Source organism: Rattus norvegicus, chromosome 10 (genome assembly GCF_036323735.1).
Source record: "Rattus norvegicus strain BN/NHsdMcwi chromosome 10, GRCr8, whole genome shotgun sequence".
In the NCBI taxonomy this organism is placed as follows: domain Eukaryota; kingdom Metazoa; phylum Chordata; class Mammalia; order Rodentia; family Muridae; genus Rattus; species Rattus norvegicus.
In genome coordinates this window covers 52920205-52935780 of record NC_086028.1, presented here as the reverse complement: position 1 = coordinate 52935780, position 15576 = coordinate 52920205, and the positions used below count along the sequence as shown (strand labels likewise).

At 43.7% G+C, this 15576-nt stretch overlaps 1 protein-coding gene across 1 annotated transcript in view; it reads left to right on the top strand.

Moving 5' to 3' along the window:
* Positions 1–15576, top strand: part of Glp2r (glucagon-like peptide 2 receptor) — a 63255-nt gene that overhangs the window by 29181 nt on the left and 18498 nt on the right. The window contains exons 8-10 of the mRNA NM_021848.2: positions 2157–2217; positions 3028–3097; positions 12340–12428. Coding sequence (NP_068620.1) covers positions 2157–2217; positions 3028–3097; positions 12340–12428 — 220 coding nt within the window. The remainder of the gene's footprint in view (positions 1–2156; positions 2218–3027; positions 3098–12339; positions 12429–15576) is intronic.

Genomic DNA, 15576 nt, shown 5'->3' with positions numbered 1-15576 from the left:
TTTTTTTTGACCTTTGAGTTCATATTTTTTTATTTTTATTAACTTGAGTATTTCTTATATACATTTCGAGTGTTATTCCCTTTCCCGGTTTCTGGGGAAACATCCCCCTCCCCCCTCCCCTTCTTTATGGACGTTCCCCTCCCCATCCTCCCCCTCTTGCCGCCCTCCCCCCAACAATCTAGTTCACTGGGGGTTCAGTCTTAGCAGGACCTAGGACTTCCCCTTCCACTGGTGCTCTACTAGGATATTTATTGCTACCTATGAGGTCAGAATCCAGGGTCAGTCCATGTATAGTCTTTAGGTAGTGGCTTAGTCCCTGGAAGCTCTGGTTGCTTGGCATTGTTTTTCATAAGGGGTCTCGAGCCCCTTCAAGCTCTTCCAGTTCTTTCTCTGATTCCTTCAACGGGGGTCCTATTCTCAGTTCAGTGGTTTGCTGCTGGCATTCGCTTCTGTGTTTGCTGTATTCTGGCTGTGTCTCTCGGGAGAGATCTACATCCGGCTCCTGTCGGCCTGCACTTCTTTGCTTCATCCATCTTATCTAATTGGATGACTGTATATGCGTGGGCCACATGTGGGGTAGGCTCTGAATGGGTGTTCCTTCTGTGTCTGTTTTAATCTTTGCCTCTCTATTCCCTGCCAAGGGTATTCTTGTTCCCCTTTTAAAGAAGGAGTGAAGCATTCACATTTTGATCATCCGTCTTGAGTTTCATTTGTTCTAGGCATCTAAGGTAATTCAAGCATTTGGGCTAAAAGCCACTTATCAATGAGTGCATGCCATGTGTGTTTTTCTGTGGTTGGGTTACCTCACTCAGGATGATATTTTCCAGTTCCGACCATTTGCCTACAAATTTCATAAAGTCATTGTTTTTGATAGCTGAGTAATATTCCATTGTGTAGATGTACCACATTTTCTGTATCCATTCCTCTGTTGAAGGGCATCTGGGTTCTTTCCAGCTTCTGGCTATTATAAATAAGGCTGCGATGAACACAGTGGAGCATGTGTCTTTTTTATATGTTGGGGCATCTTTTGGGTATATGCCCAAGAGAGGTATAGCTGGATCCTCAGGCAGTTCAATGTCTAATTTTCTGAGGAACCTCCAGACTGATTTCCAGAATGGTTGTACCAGTCTGCAATCCCACCAACAATGGAGGAGTGTTCCTCTTTCTCCACATCCTCGCCAGCATCTGCTGTCACCTGAGTTTTTGATCTTAGCCATTCTCACTGGTGTGAGGTGAAATCTCAGGGTTGTTTTGATTTGCATTTCCCTTATGACTAAAGATGTTGAACATTTCTTTAGGTGTTTCTCAGCCATTCGGCATTCCTCAGCTGTGAATTCTTTGTTTAGTTCTGAACCCCATTTTTAAATAGGGTTATTTGCTAAGACTTCTTTCTAATAGCATTAGCCTGCTCACTGTGACATAATAAAATATCTGTGTGGCTTGAACAACAGATACTGCTTTCTCTGCTTTGGGAGGCTCTGAGTCCAATGTGTTTGTATTCTGGTGAGTGCAAAACTCTTCTTGGTGTGCACAAAACTGCCTTCTTGGCTGTATCCTCTCCTGGTGGAGAGAGGGAGAAAATGAGACCTCCAGTCTCTTTTCATAAGGACACTAATCCCATCATGAGGACTCCAACTCAGAACACTGTCTAAACTTAGTTACCCCACATTCTTCATTATCAAATAGCATCACAGTGGTGATAGATCTTCCACACAGGAATTCTGAGAGGACAAAATACATCAGTCTATGACAGCAAGTATTTGAGAAAACAAAAGTTGTTTATCATCATCATCATCATCATCATCATCATCATCACTTTAAAAGTACAAGCAGGGTATATTGATCTGGAACTCTAGTTTCCACAAGTCCTTGGTCAATTGAGGCCACAGAAAATAAATGGAGCCATGATATTCCTCATGGAAAATTGAAACCCATGAATTTATTACTTGCCACAGGTAGCAAGCTCTTTTCCCCAGGACCCAGCTTCTCTTACAGTAGAGCCATGGCTGGTCTTTGTATACTCACCAATTCCCATAGTCTATGATTCTATTTTTTTAAACCCTTTTGGACCTGTCATGCTGGGCCCCATTAGGCTGGTGTGGGAGCAGGTGGTTTTGAACAAGCAATTCCTAACTACTTCTCCGCTTTCTACACAGCCTTCCCCATGCTGTTTGTTATTCCCTGGGGTTTTGCCCGTGCACACCTGGAGAACACACGGTAGGTAATTCACCTGATGTCAGTCTTCCGTGGACCAGCAGTTCCCAGATGGGCCCAAATATAGGAAACAACATCACCTTTCCAAAGAGACTCTCCAAGTTCTCCTTCTAGAGCACAACAGGGGTGTAGATAAGCTGTCAAAGGTCTTGTAGAAACCTGTTTGTTACACATGTAAATTTTTAAAAGATGTTGCTTGGGCCAGCTGTGGTGCTGGGTATGTAAGAACAGAAGCACAGAGAAGTTTCTGTTCATATGGGAGAAAACAGCAACTCCGCTACACACCGAGGGAAGAATCATTCCACACAGCATGGCACTGCTGTATTGGGAAACACGGTGCAAAGGCTAAGACACACCAAGAGACATAAGTTAGTTATGACTCTCCTGACTTGTAGGAACCGAATCTCAGCGAAAGTTTCAAGCTTCTTCACAATGTGTACCGTGTGATCCATGTCCCTTCCGGATAACCGCCAGCCAAGCTTCACCGTTACATATAGGTATACACATATATTTCTAAGTGTGCAAATGACACGTGAAGTAACTATTGAGTAAAGCACTAAGGGTCCACAACCAGGGGCTTTTGTTTGCATGCTCATGGAAGAAAATGTGGATCGGTCTATGCAGTACATTCCTAATGATAAGGAGCAATGCCATGGTAAGGAGTGAACGGTCTTTCCCCCCTATCCCTCCTCTTAGGAGAGGAATCGGTAGACAGTAATCTTCAAGGCAGGCAAGCACCCTTCTTCTACAGGGCACGAACCTTAGACTTTTATCCTCACCTCATGTGACTCCCGTTCCTGATCTCATTCTTAGGTGCTGGGCCACAAATGGGAACCTGAAAATCTGGTGGATCATCAGAGGACCCATGCTGCTTTGTGTAACAGTAAGGACCACCATCCCCTCTACCCTTTTCTTCTCTAAGTGCTGGAGCTTCAGGGGGCATCTCTATTCTCAATTCCCTCCTAACTCCTTAAACCTCTGGTTCATGAGAGGGGGAATATGACATTTGAGCAGTTTCTCCTGGGTGAGAAATTATAAAAGTCTCCTGGTTCAGGACCTAAATGCAGGGTAAGACTGTAAGCCTCCATCTCCTTGGATCTATAAATGAGGACTTGAAGTAATCTCTGTGATCTTTTACCAAAGGGCTGTGACAGGGAAAGGGCTGCCTGTGGCCTTGGAAGATTCCAGAAACTATGGAATGACCAATGTTGTCTTTAGATTGCTTGTTTGAGATAGGGTCTTGTGACACCTCAGAGCTGACTTCTACCTCATGGTAACCAGTCCTCCTGTCTCAGCCTGTCTACAGATGTGTGGCACCTGTACCCTGCTTAGCATTTACCTTAATGTCATTAGCTAGTGGCGGGAGGAAGCTGAAATCACTACTTTCAGAGGAGAAACTGGGAGAGTCAGTGTTACTACAAAAGGATCCTGGGTAATGGAACAGATGTTACTGGTTTTGTCGTGACGCAGAAACTCGAAGGGCAAAGAAAAGGACTGACCTGGAGGACCCACTGAAAGCACACCTCTGAATCCTTGTGACCTCTTTTTGCCAAAGCAACTTTTATGGAGCCCCAAGTATATAGACATATAAAATACTATGGCTACAAACCAAAAACCTATGGACAATGAATTATAAAGAAATTTACTTTAAAAGAAAATCCTTGGCATATGTATGACTTGGCAATTTTACAAAAGCAAGTTTGCACATTAGTGAGATCAATGTGCTTGTCTGTTTTTGCATAAAGAATTAAATCTTGGCTGAGTAGTTGACAGTGCATTTTCAATGCTTCTCAGAGTTGATATTTGTTAATGTTGAGAATGTCACACTTCACATAAAGATATAAATATGTATTTCAAAATAGCAGAAGTGTGTTCAGGGCTATTTTGGAGATTACTGAAGATTCTTCCCCATCTCATGCTGGAATTCATATAGCAATTTTTAAAATAAAACTGAAATTAGCAACTGAAACAGCAATTTTTAGAAAGGGTTATTTTTTAAAGATCTTAATTAGTGTGTGTGTGTGTGTGTGTGTGTGTGTGTGTGTGTGTGTGTGTGTGTGTAAGTGCAGATGCCCTTGGAGCTAGAAGAGGGTGTTAGACCCCCCAGGAGTTGGAATTGTAGGAAGTTGTAAGCCACCTAATATGGGTGCAGGGAGCTGAACCTGGAAGAGCGGTAAGCTTTCGTAACTGCTGAGCCGCCTTTCCGTTCTTTCCAACAGCCATTTTAAACTCCAATGTCCTAACAATCCAATCCAAAGATAAATGAATTGAATATTTACAGTGCTGTAGAATGAGAGTAGAGAAATGTGAAAAAGTCTCTTTTCTGTAATTAAATCATCATTTTTTTAAGAGAAGAAAACTGCTTATGTAGAGTAAAAACACTGCAATTCAGAAAACACAACCATCCAGAAGCAAAGCTAAGGTGTCTCAGAGAGTGTCATTGGCATGTGCAGCGACAGTGTGCATGCTCTGCCTTCAGGAACAAAGTTGCTTCAATTTCATGCTGCAACATGGGCAAATGCTACCAGAAACACATTGGTTGCATGCATTGAATTTTGAATTGTTGTTGTTGTTGTTGTTGCTGTATGGTTGGAACCGCCTTACTACCACTAATGTTTTGTGACCTCCTACACTGGGTGATGTGACCCCTTATAAACTTGTGACCCACATTTTAGGAAGCTAGGATTTAGAGGATGATTTGTGAGGGCAGCTGGGTCATTTATTTATATGTAGATAGCATAAGATCTTGAAAGGAAAAAAAACAGATTTGAAGAAGATTGTTAGTCTCTGTCAACAACTCAAGTAAAATTCTTTGCTTGCATCTCGCTGTGACCCAGAAGAGAAATGCACATAGAAATGGTAAGAGAATCAAGGGCATGGGGTGGGGGGAGAGGGCAATTGCGAGGGACATACACAGTGTTCCTATCTTCCCTCTCTTATTAGTCACTTGGCTGAGAAGGTCCCAAGTAGAAGTTGACCATACATATCCTACTCGTAGGTCTCTGAGCCCTCACTTCTCTAGTCATTCACTTTCCCACTACTCTGTTCGCTGATTGGGGTCCCAGCACCCACCTCCTGCCCAGGCGCCAGTACTGCTCCCTGGTAACACTCACTGAGTATTTCCAACCAGTGCCAGCTCTTAACTGCTTTATATGAACCCAATCAATCTTCTCAATGAGCCTGCAAGTTGGAGCGCTATTATATTTATGTTTTGCTAATGACACCGAGAAGTTATTTTGCCTCAATAACTTCAGAGACCAAGGGGAGTGGATGACTGAGCGACAGTTCTGCCCAGTGCTCTCTGAAACATACTTATTCCCTCCAGGCCTTTGCCTGGGCTGCTTATGGCTCTTTCTGACATTAGTCTATAGCCTCAGACACCCTGGGTCCCAGCTGCTTTCCTCACCATCTTATCCACTGGGGGACCCCAGTCTTCATCTTTCTGGTGTTGGGTCAAGCACCAACTTCTCTATGCCACTGTGTCAGGACATTCACCTCCGCTTTCTGGATACCATGTTTCTTGGCTTCTGCTCCAGATCTAATATATTTAAAGTATCTGTTAAGATCTGCTAGTTTGTTGCCATTATAGCCCACTTTCTATTCGTCCAAGCAGCCAGATTAAGTATATGGTGGCCTCTTGGCACACATATTTAGGAGATGATTGGAATCCATACTTTGAGCACTGAGAGGTGCTTGCTAACAAGGAAGAACAAACCAGGAGAGAAACTACCAATTTACCATTAATTGAGAGTCCAGGCTTTGCCTGATTAAACAGCTGAAATTTAGAATACCATTTTCTACTTGCTCTTGGAGTCTCCAGGATGTCTTTAAAATTCCTTGTGGCTTGATTCCCATTGTCATGTTTAGGCTTCATTGATCTCACAAGGACCTGGAGAACCTAGTTTGTAGCTGGGGTTGAAAATCATCTGGCTACACTCTTGCTCTTCTAAGAATCCTTGGACCAATGGCATTGGCAACAGATTCTCATGAGCTTATTATCAACTCAGATTCTTGTCACCCTTAACTCGAAGCATGGAATCAGAATTTGTATCCTGATAAGATTAAGGTTTATATTAAAATGGATGAAGCTGCCAACAAATGTGGTTCTCAGAATGGACTGCAAATTAGAAGGGCTGTGATGCCTGAGACTAGTCACATAGAGATTATGGGGGATAGGACCAGGCAGCTGACGCTTTAGAAGCTCTCAAGTTACCCTCGTGCACAGCCAGGAACCATCACCTTGCTGCTTCTGCCTTCCTTAAGATGCACCAGTCTGCTAGCTTCTGCTATTCTTTCCAAGTTCCTGGAGTAACATTTCTCCATAGCCAGAAAAGAGCATGTTTTGTCTTCCCCATTTGGATAAAATGATCTTCAGCTGCTGCTGTTTCTATAACTCCAGTTACGATCTGACCCATATTCACACTAGCTCACAATGGGCTCCCCATCTTTTTATCCATCCTTCTCTTCCTCTTATTTTCTCCACCCAGAAAGTGACTCCACTACCCATCACCAGACACTCAAGCCACAATATTTGGTGTCCTCATAGATCCTATCTTTTTTCTTTTTGTAATATCCACTGGGATTTCAAGTTGGCGTTATTTCTTGAAGTTCCTTCCAAGGCATCTCCTTCTCAACTCTACATTTCCAACATTTACTCAGCCCTCATGTGTGGTCCTCTGCAAATGCCTCTTGATTGGTTCCCTCCCTTCTTATTCCTGGCAATCAAGCCATCGTACTGCAGTCAGAAAGAACACTTTCGAGAAAAATCCAATTACATCTTCTATTTGCCTGCTACTCTTCAATGAGTCAACTTAACACTCAAGATTGACTCCCGACTCCTTAATATGAGAAGTGTTGCTTGTCCTTTCTGACCACACCTCGTGTTTTACCTATATGGAAAAACTCAAAGTTTTCCTTCTCCGTTGGGATGTTCTGTTTCTTTACATGACCAGCTGATGGCTCCATATCCCTCCTTGGAAGCTAATATTTCAACTGAACTTTCCAATTCCGTCAACTAGCAAAAGCAAAAGTCATCAGACATGCCTGGAAAGGAGCATTTCTATAAAGGTCTTAGGGAAGATGCTGTTTAATTACTATTGTCTCTGTGTGTAGGGATTTGATCAAGAGGAATTGACCTACAATAGAGTGTTCCATTGATAAAGACTACTTGCCATAAAGGACCTGGACCATGGCTTTTATGGTTGGTCATATGACCATACATGGTCACTCTCAACTAATCTGAATAGCCATAAGCCCAATCTAAATGAGGACTCACTGGCAACAACATGGACAGAGCCTTGGGTCTCCAAGTAACCGCATGGAACGGAGATTCTCACAACACACTGGATTGTGACATAGCAAAAGGAAATACTGTGTTAAGAAAAGAATCCCTTGACCTCCACATATATTCTATTTGAATGGAAATTCTAAAACAGTGGCTCTCAACCTTCCTAATGTTGTGACCTTTAACACAGTTGCTCATTTTATGGTGGCCCCCAACCATAAAATTATTTTCGTTGCTACTTCTTAACTGTAATTTTACTATCATTATGAATTGTCATGTAAGTATCTTATATACAGATGACCTTAGGCAATCCCTGTGAAAGGATTGTCTGACAACCCCCCCCCCCAAGGGGTTGCAACCCACAGGTCGGGAACTACTTTTCTAAAACAACAAAAACATGCCAATCAAAATTGAGCCGTACTCATTATTTCAGATCCCAGGGTGCTTATCAATTTTCCTTTATATTTGCCACACCAGATCTGGAGCAAGGTGCATACTTTCTGAGGAAAAGTCACATGTGCATGTGGCGAACAGATCACTGGGCTGTCACAAGGGAATTTTAGGTTCGGGATCCCTTGTCACATCATCCCTGCTTCCCAAGCTTTGTCTGTGTTTGATGAACAATGTCTGGCTTGAAGAAACATACCATTCTGGACTGTCAGACACACCAGCTGACTTCATCTGCTGCTGCTAGTGTTATGGTTCTTGTGTTTCAGAAAGGTTCATGCTGTGACAGGCGGGGAAATCCAGATGTTCACCAGAAAAAGAAACAGGAGAATTCCCACCTTCTTCTTCCTGCGTGTCTTTTCATAAAACTTTTCATTAGCTTCTCACCCTTGACTGTCCTGTCAAAGTTGAGTCATACTGGAACATGTTGTGTTCTTATAGCTTAGTCACTACCACCTGCTAGCAAGGTTTAAAGCCTTGAGTACTCCATTTGTTCAAGGGTGGCCTCATTAACTAATTACATTGAGAAAGGTCATTGAATCATTATTCTGCTCAGTGGAGCGAACCATCTGACCAGATTGAACACCCAGTCAAGTGGGTTGTTTAGTCAATCAGTTGAATGAACTATCTGTTGACTTTATGATGTCACAAAATCAAACCATCATTTACTCTCATTGACTTCTCTGATAGGTTAAGAATTCGACAATGTTGAAAATGAGCAAAGTTACTTCTCATTTTCCCTTGTCTGTCTTTAGGTCCTCTGTCTCACTAGGAGCTAGGAGCTTCCTAGAGCTGCACGTCTCCCTAAGCATCAATTCCCTTCTAAACTGTTCTCTGCTGAAGAGTCGAAGGGTGGCAGTCTCCCTGCCCACTCTATCATCTGCCACCACAACCCTCTTCCATCTCTACACAGTGAAGTGTGGTCACGTTATCGCTTTTGTTATCATCCTTTGTCCACTCCTGTTCTATGCCTCACAATGCATCACATTTGGGCCTTGGTCTCCCCTCTGTGCTACAGCATTATCAGGGAGCCTCTTGTTGCTAAATTCTGTCGTATTGTATTTACCTTTAGTGCACCTCAACTTCCACTTTTCACTGTGAAAGTAAATCAGATCATAGGTACAGTGGTCACTTTTCCATCGCTGTGATAAAATACAGGAGAGTTCATCATGATGGGGACATGTCAACAGACAGGGGAAGCACTGTAGCAGGAGAAAAGGTTGTCTGATCACATTTTCATCCATGCTTGGAAAGCAGAGAGAGAGAGAGAGAACTGGAAGGAGGGTGAAGCTGTAAACCCTCAAAGTGAGGCCTTAGTGATGTATTTTGTGTAGCAAGGCTCCATGCCCTTCCCAAACAGTGCCATAAGCTGGGGATCAAATACACAAACTGTGTGTGTGTGTGTGTGTGTGTGTGTGTGTGTGTGTACGTGTGTGTGTGTGTGTGTGTGTACGTGTGTGTGTGTGTGTGTTTGGGTGGTGGCATTCCTCACTACAACAGGCATTTACTGAGGGCTTCAGTGCTGTGGAAAATGAATGATTTGAATGAAAGAAAGGAGATTTCCTCCATGCTTTCTCAGTCGTTATTTACCTTCTACAGAGCACATATATTTCAGCAGGACTGGTGGGGAAGGTGGGTTTTGGCCTTAAGGAGAAACCTTAGAGGTATAAGCATTTTTGACCATAGAGCAAACTGAAGGTTGACAGAGAGAAGAGATTGCTGGTAATGTAAAACAAGACCCAGAGTGGCTGTCATGTTGGGAATCACCACTGCTAGACCCACAGCTGTATAGGGTGCCAAATCCATGTTACCAAGGAGGTAACATCTGCAAAAGCAGCTGCAGGGTCCAGACCCTAGAAGAGAGTTTTATATGTTTGGGGTTCTGAGTGTTCACTGTCTTGTCACAGATTCCTAGGGGAGATAGTTTCATTCTTGAAAGCATTCCTCATCTGTCACCTTCTCGGCTGGTATACAAATGAAGAACCCACCATCCAAAAGGGGCTGCTGATTCTAGACCTTTGGAAAGCCAGAGGGGCCCAGGCTCCATGGTGACTGGGGATGACGGTCAACTGGAACTGTGGAGAGATGCTTCCTTCACGTGGCCCTGGTTGCTGCTCATTTTCTCTTGTCTGGTCTCTGGAAGACATAGAGAACAGTAGATCCACAGGCACTATTTCCTAGGAGACAGTTCCAACTGCAGTCCATTGGCTGAAAGATGTATCTTCCCCGTTAAGCTTACTTTGTCAGAAAAATGCCCATGTTCTACAAGTCACTAAGCTAAGCACACAGTGTTTTCTCGTTGTGATGAGAAGCAGATATCCTGTTAAAGGGGATACATTACTTGGTTATGTTTCATTTCAGTTTTTTTTAATTTTCTGGTACTAAATATCCTCTGGCTGGGTACTGCCTTTGTTCCTGTTGACTTATGTCTTAGACACTCTAGCTTTTTAGCACTGAAACTCTGAGGCCAGTAGAGCACACAAGACATAAATATGGGTATTTATGGTGCATTCTATAGCACACATTTTAGTCTGTAGGGCTTTCCTTCTGCATGGGGACATTGGTATTGTGATAGATCAATGTTTGTAGAGATTTTATTCTGTGACTTGTCCTGATCACCTTTTCTGTCAGCTCTTTTCTTAGAAAATATCTGCCACCAAAGCCTCTCCCAGCACTCTAATGGCTTCCTTCTCTGCTGAGGTCCAGGCATGGGCATTTATCTGCCTTAAGGCATCTCTTTTGTTTGAAGTTTTTAGACATACCCTCCTGCCAGCCTCACCAGAGCGTTCTCTCCACATGGTCCCTCTCTGGGTGAATGGCACTACCACACAGTAGAGGTCTACCATGAAATGTCAGCTGATCTTTGGTCTCACATCTAACCAGTAACGAGGGTCATTTGACCCACACTTGATAGTTTTAAATGAGTCATTTCTCATTATCACTGAAACTCCAGGGCAGCTGCCTGAGAGTGCCTGTCATCTTTCCTAAGTACTCCCCACTGCTCCCCACCTCCAGATTTACCCTTGGCTAATCCATTCCCATCCCTGTTGCTAAAATGCTCTTCCTGAAAAGCAGAGGTTCTGAACTTATCAAGTCATATGCCTGCTTAGAATTTATCCCTGGTTCTCCACTACCTTCCTGAGAAAACCCAAGCCCTTCAGCATGACCGTGTGATTGTAGAAATCTCTTGCTGGTTGCCCTGCCTTTCCAATCTCCTTGTAAACCATGTTCTTAATATTCAAGTTCACATTTAGTCTACACTCAACCGCTTTTTTCATGTTCAGCAGACTCATGATATCTAATGAGTCAAAGTATCAACCAGAGATTAAGCCATAGGAGAGCTTGACAGGGCCTGAAGGAGGATCATTTCCCAAGATTCACACACGGCTGTGGAGAACTGCGAACATTAGTAGAAGATTTGGTTCTCCCACGTGGGACTCTCTCTCACAGCATGGTGGTTAGCTTTGCTAAGACTGAACAATGCTAGCCAGAGAAAGAGGGAGAGGGAGAGAGAGAAGGAAGGGAAGAGAGTGAGAGGGGGAGAGGGAAGGGATAGGACAGAACTTCCTTTTGAAATCTCTACTCAGAAATCATGTGATATCATCTATCATGTTCTTTTCGTTAGCAGAAAGTAATTAAATACAATACACACACAGAGGTGAGAGTCGGGGAAGAAGACCAAGGTCTCCTTTTTAAAAGAAGCACCAAGGAATTTCAGACATATTTCATAGTTACTGTCAAAGCTGGCAGTGAGGTCTAGCTTTTCCCCATTTATGAGAGTTGTGGAAAATACCATAGAGAGTGGAGGACATACACTGCCCAGTGAGTCCTACTGCAGACCTGGAGTCACACAGCAGGAGAGCCATAGCTCGCTCCTGAGAGGAGCCAGCACACTGTTCTGTTTAAGTGAAGCTAACTCTGGTCATAATCGCCTGCTCAGTCACTGCCTAGCTATGCAAGCTTCAGTATTACACTAATCTCTATATGTATACACACACACACACACACACACACACACACACACACACACACACTATGAAAACTGCAGAGGGTTGCTTTGAAGAATAAATGAAAATGTCTGTGGTAAGTTCTTAGCCCAAAGCCTGGGTGGTAAGCAATTAAGTGTCACTTAGTAGTAATACTTGTATGTCTTCTGAGTATTGAGTGCTAGACATCAGCTAGGCAGGATAAACTAAATGATATTCCAAGTTCCCCTCATCCCCCAAGAGTCTTTGGAACAACCATAGCCACTTCCTATGTGAGGAACTAACTGCCAACTTGCCCGTGGTTCACATGGATGAACATGGGCTTATGGGCCCACCCAGGGTAACCTTGATATCCACAACATGTGGCATCTGCCCCTTAGTTACCTGCATCTGCCTTTTGTTTTCAAGGTTAATTTCTTCATCTTCCTCAAGATTCTCAAGCTTCTCATTTCTAAGCTCAAAGCTCATCAGATGTGCTTCAGAGACTACAAATACAGGTGAGTGGCTGGAGGCCAGTGTTTAGCAATTTGAGGTTATCTTGACTATCCTTGATGTCAACCAAGTCTTGAGATAGGAGGAACAATATATCCCTTATTACTTTCATTCCTGTGACCAAATACTGGACAAAAAGCAGCTTAATGAAAGACATATGTTGGCTCCTGGTTTGAGAGAGCACAGTCCATCATGGCCAGGAAGGCTCAGCCAAGCAAGCAGCTCACGTCCTTGGTGGCGACTGCTTGAGGCTCATCAACACTTTTCAGTAGGTCAGGAAGCAGAGCTCTCCCGGAAATGAGGCTGGGATATAAATGTCAACTGCAAACCTCTATATCCCTATGTCTGCCAACTAGGCCACATGACCAAAAAGATTCTACCAACTTCTAAAGGAACACTACCAGCTTGGGAGTACACATTTAAACAAATGAACCCATAGAAGATATTTCACTTTCAAAGCATAGCATCTAGATTGTAATGATGTACTTGTCTCTTAAGGTGAGGTGAGAGAAGAGAGCCCTTATGAGAAGCTGTTGAGGTGCATGTGACCCTTTTGCCAATGATTAAGCCTTCTAAACACATGAAGATGATGAAAGGGCTGAACAGTTAAGAACATACTAATGTCCTGTCAGGAGACTGTAAAAATAAATGGTTATTGTAGTTACTTTTCTATTGCTATGATAAATCACCATGACCAAGGAAACATATAGAAGAGAGAGTTAATGGGGGGGTGCTTATAGTTTCATAAGGCTTAAAGCTTATGACCATCATGGCAGGAAGCCTGGCATCAGGCAGGCAGGCAGGCATGGCACTATAGGGTATTGGAGAGCTTACATTGTGATCTATAAACCTGAGACAGAAAGCAAAATACGGGGAATGGCACCGACTTTGGAAACCTAAAAGTCTACCCCTAGTGACACACCTTCTCTACCAAAGCCACACCTCCTCCACCGAGGCCATACCTCCTCCACCAAGGCCATACCTCCTAATCCTTCCCAAACATTCCACCAGCTGAAGACCAAATAATTAGACAGATGAGCCTATGGGGGCCATTCTTGATTAAACCACCTCCATGGTCTAGGGTCTTAGAAAGTCTTGTATGCAGGGTAGTTTGTGTCTGTTGCAGGATGATTTAAGGAAAGAAATGTTTAGAATCCATAGAAATGGCTGTCATACAGTTCCCTTTCTTTTGTGACTCACCTTTGTTGTGTCTTATCTTTAGTACCCTACAGTGACAACAGTCTCTATTCATAATAAACAAATGACAGGCTTTTATTGGGAGCAGTACTGCTGTAAAAAGAATGAATGAATGAATGAATGAATGAATGAGGAGTGAATGGCAGGCGAGGCCTTCTCCCTCCATTTCTAGTTATTCTTCTAGGTGGCAGGTCAACTTCACTAGGGCTGGAAAGAGAATGTGTATTTGAATCTAAAAAAAAAAAAAAAAGCTCTGAGTTAGGGATTTTAGTTTACATAGCAGACTGTAAGCAGAGGGTGGGAGTGGGAACACCTCCGGCCATGTCGCAAACTATTTCTAAGACTGACTTTTGTGATGAAAAGTCAGATATCCCCCATTTACAAGGCAAACATTCATTGGATGCTTCCGGTGTGCTTAAACAGAAGGTGAGCATGACCCGGGTCCCATACCATGTTTTAGCAGTGTGTGTGCTACTGCAGCAGTGACGGAGACATTGATATGGAATAGACAGGAGGGAGGGGGCTGCCACACCCCAGCTCCCTCAGTGACCTTAAATAAGCTTGGCTCCTGTGGCCTACTTTCTGGTGTGTGCAGTGGGAGAGTTATGACAGACCCATCTCCTATGAATTGTCGCACCTGAAGGACATTGTCTGTGGGAAGCCACTTTGATCAGATATGGAGGCCGATATCTAGGCATTTGCCCTAGACCCAGACCCTAAGCTCATCTTCCCAAGACTCTTACTCCAACAGATATAGAAGAATAAGCCTCTCCTAATCTGGAAAGCTTGCACACACACACACACACACACACACACACACACTGTATATATATAGTACATATATATTATACACACAGACACAGACACACTAGTGTATATACATATATATCCACATACATTATATATATATATATATATATACACACACACACACACACACATACACACACACACACAAATTAGTCGCTACTTAGATTTTTCATCCAAACATTTGGCAGAAACCCTTAACCTTGGGGAACTGGCCTGGTCTGGGCCCCAGGGAGTCATGCTGTCTTTCCTGGCGCCTCTAATCCAGACTCCAAGTGGCCAGACAGTTTTTTTGGCTCCAGTCCCAAGACTCAGCCTCCTCACAACACTGTTCTCCAAGAATAGGCAGGGCTTCTAGAGTCCACTCAAGGAATGCCACCCCTTTGATACGCAAGTGCCCTGACTACCAGGGTACGTCGAGAGACTGCGCAGAGGCAAAGACTTCCGGGAGGCAGAAGTGGAGCCAACGAGACTTGTCATAGCTAGGTACTCTGTTGCCGTGATAAAACACCATGGCCTAGCAACATGGGGAGAAAGGATTTAATTCATTTTATAGCTGCAGTCTGTCATCTGGGAAAGTCAGGGCAGAGGGCCCAGAATCTCAAGGCAGTCAGGTATCTGGGGGCAAGAACTGAGGCAGAGGCCATGGAGGAAGGCTTCTCATTGGCTTATTCCTCGTGGCTTGCTCTCTATTATAGCACACAGAATGGCCAACTCAGCAGTAGCACCTCCCACAGTGAGATGGACCCTCCCATATCAATTATCAATCAAGAAAATGATCCCTTTCCCATGGGCCCATCTGGTAGCAGTATATTTTCTTAGTTGAGGTTTCTATTTTCAAATGACTCTGACTTGGGCCAAGTTGGCATAAAACTAGCCGGCAGACATGAGACCCAAAGGCTGACCTCTATGGCCTTGTTTCCACTTCAAGTCTGTCATGTTTCCCTGGGACCTTCTTCATGCTCTAGACCCTCAGTGACTCCTAGTAGTTGCCCAGTTTAGCTACTATGTGCATCTGGAGAGAGCTGGCTTGAAACACAGCCTTGTGGGCCCCATCATTGGGTAGTCTGCTTAGGAAGTGTGGGTTAGAATCTTACCGTGTGGGTTCTTTAGAGGCTTCCCCGGGAGATTCTGATAGACAGCCAGAAT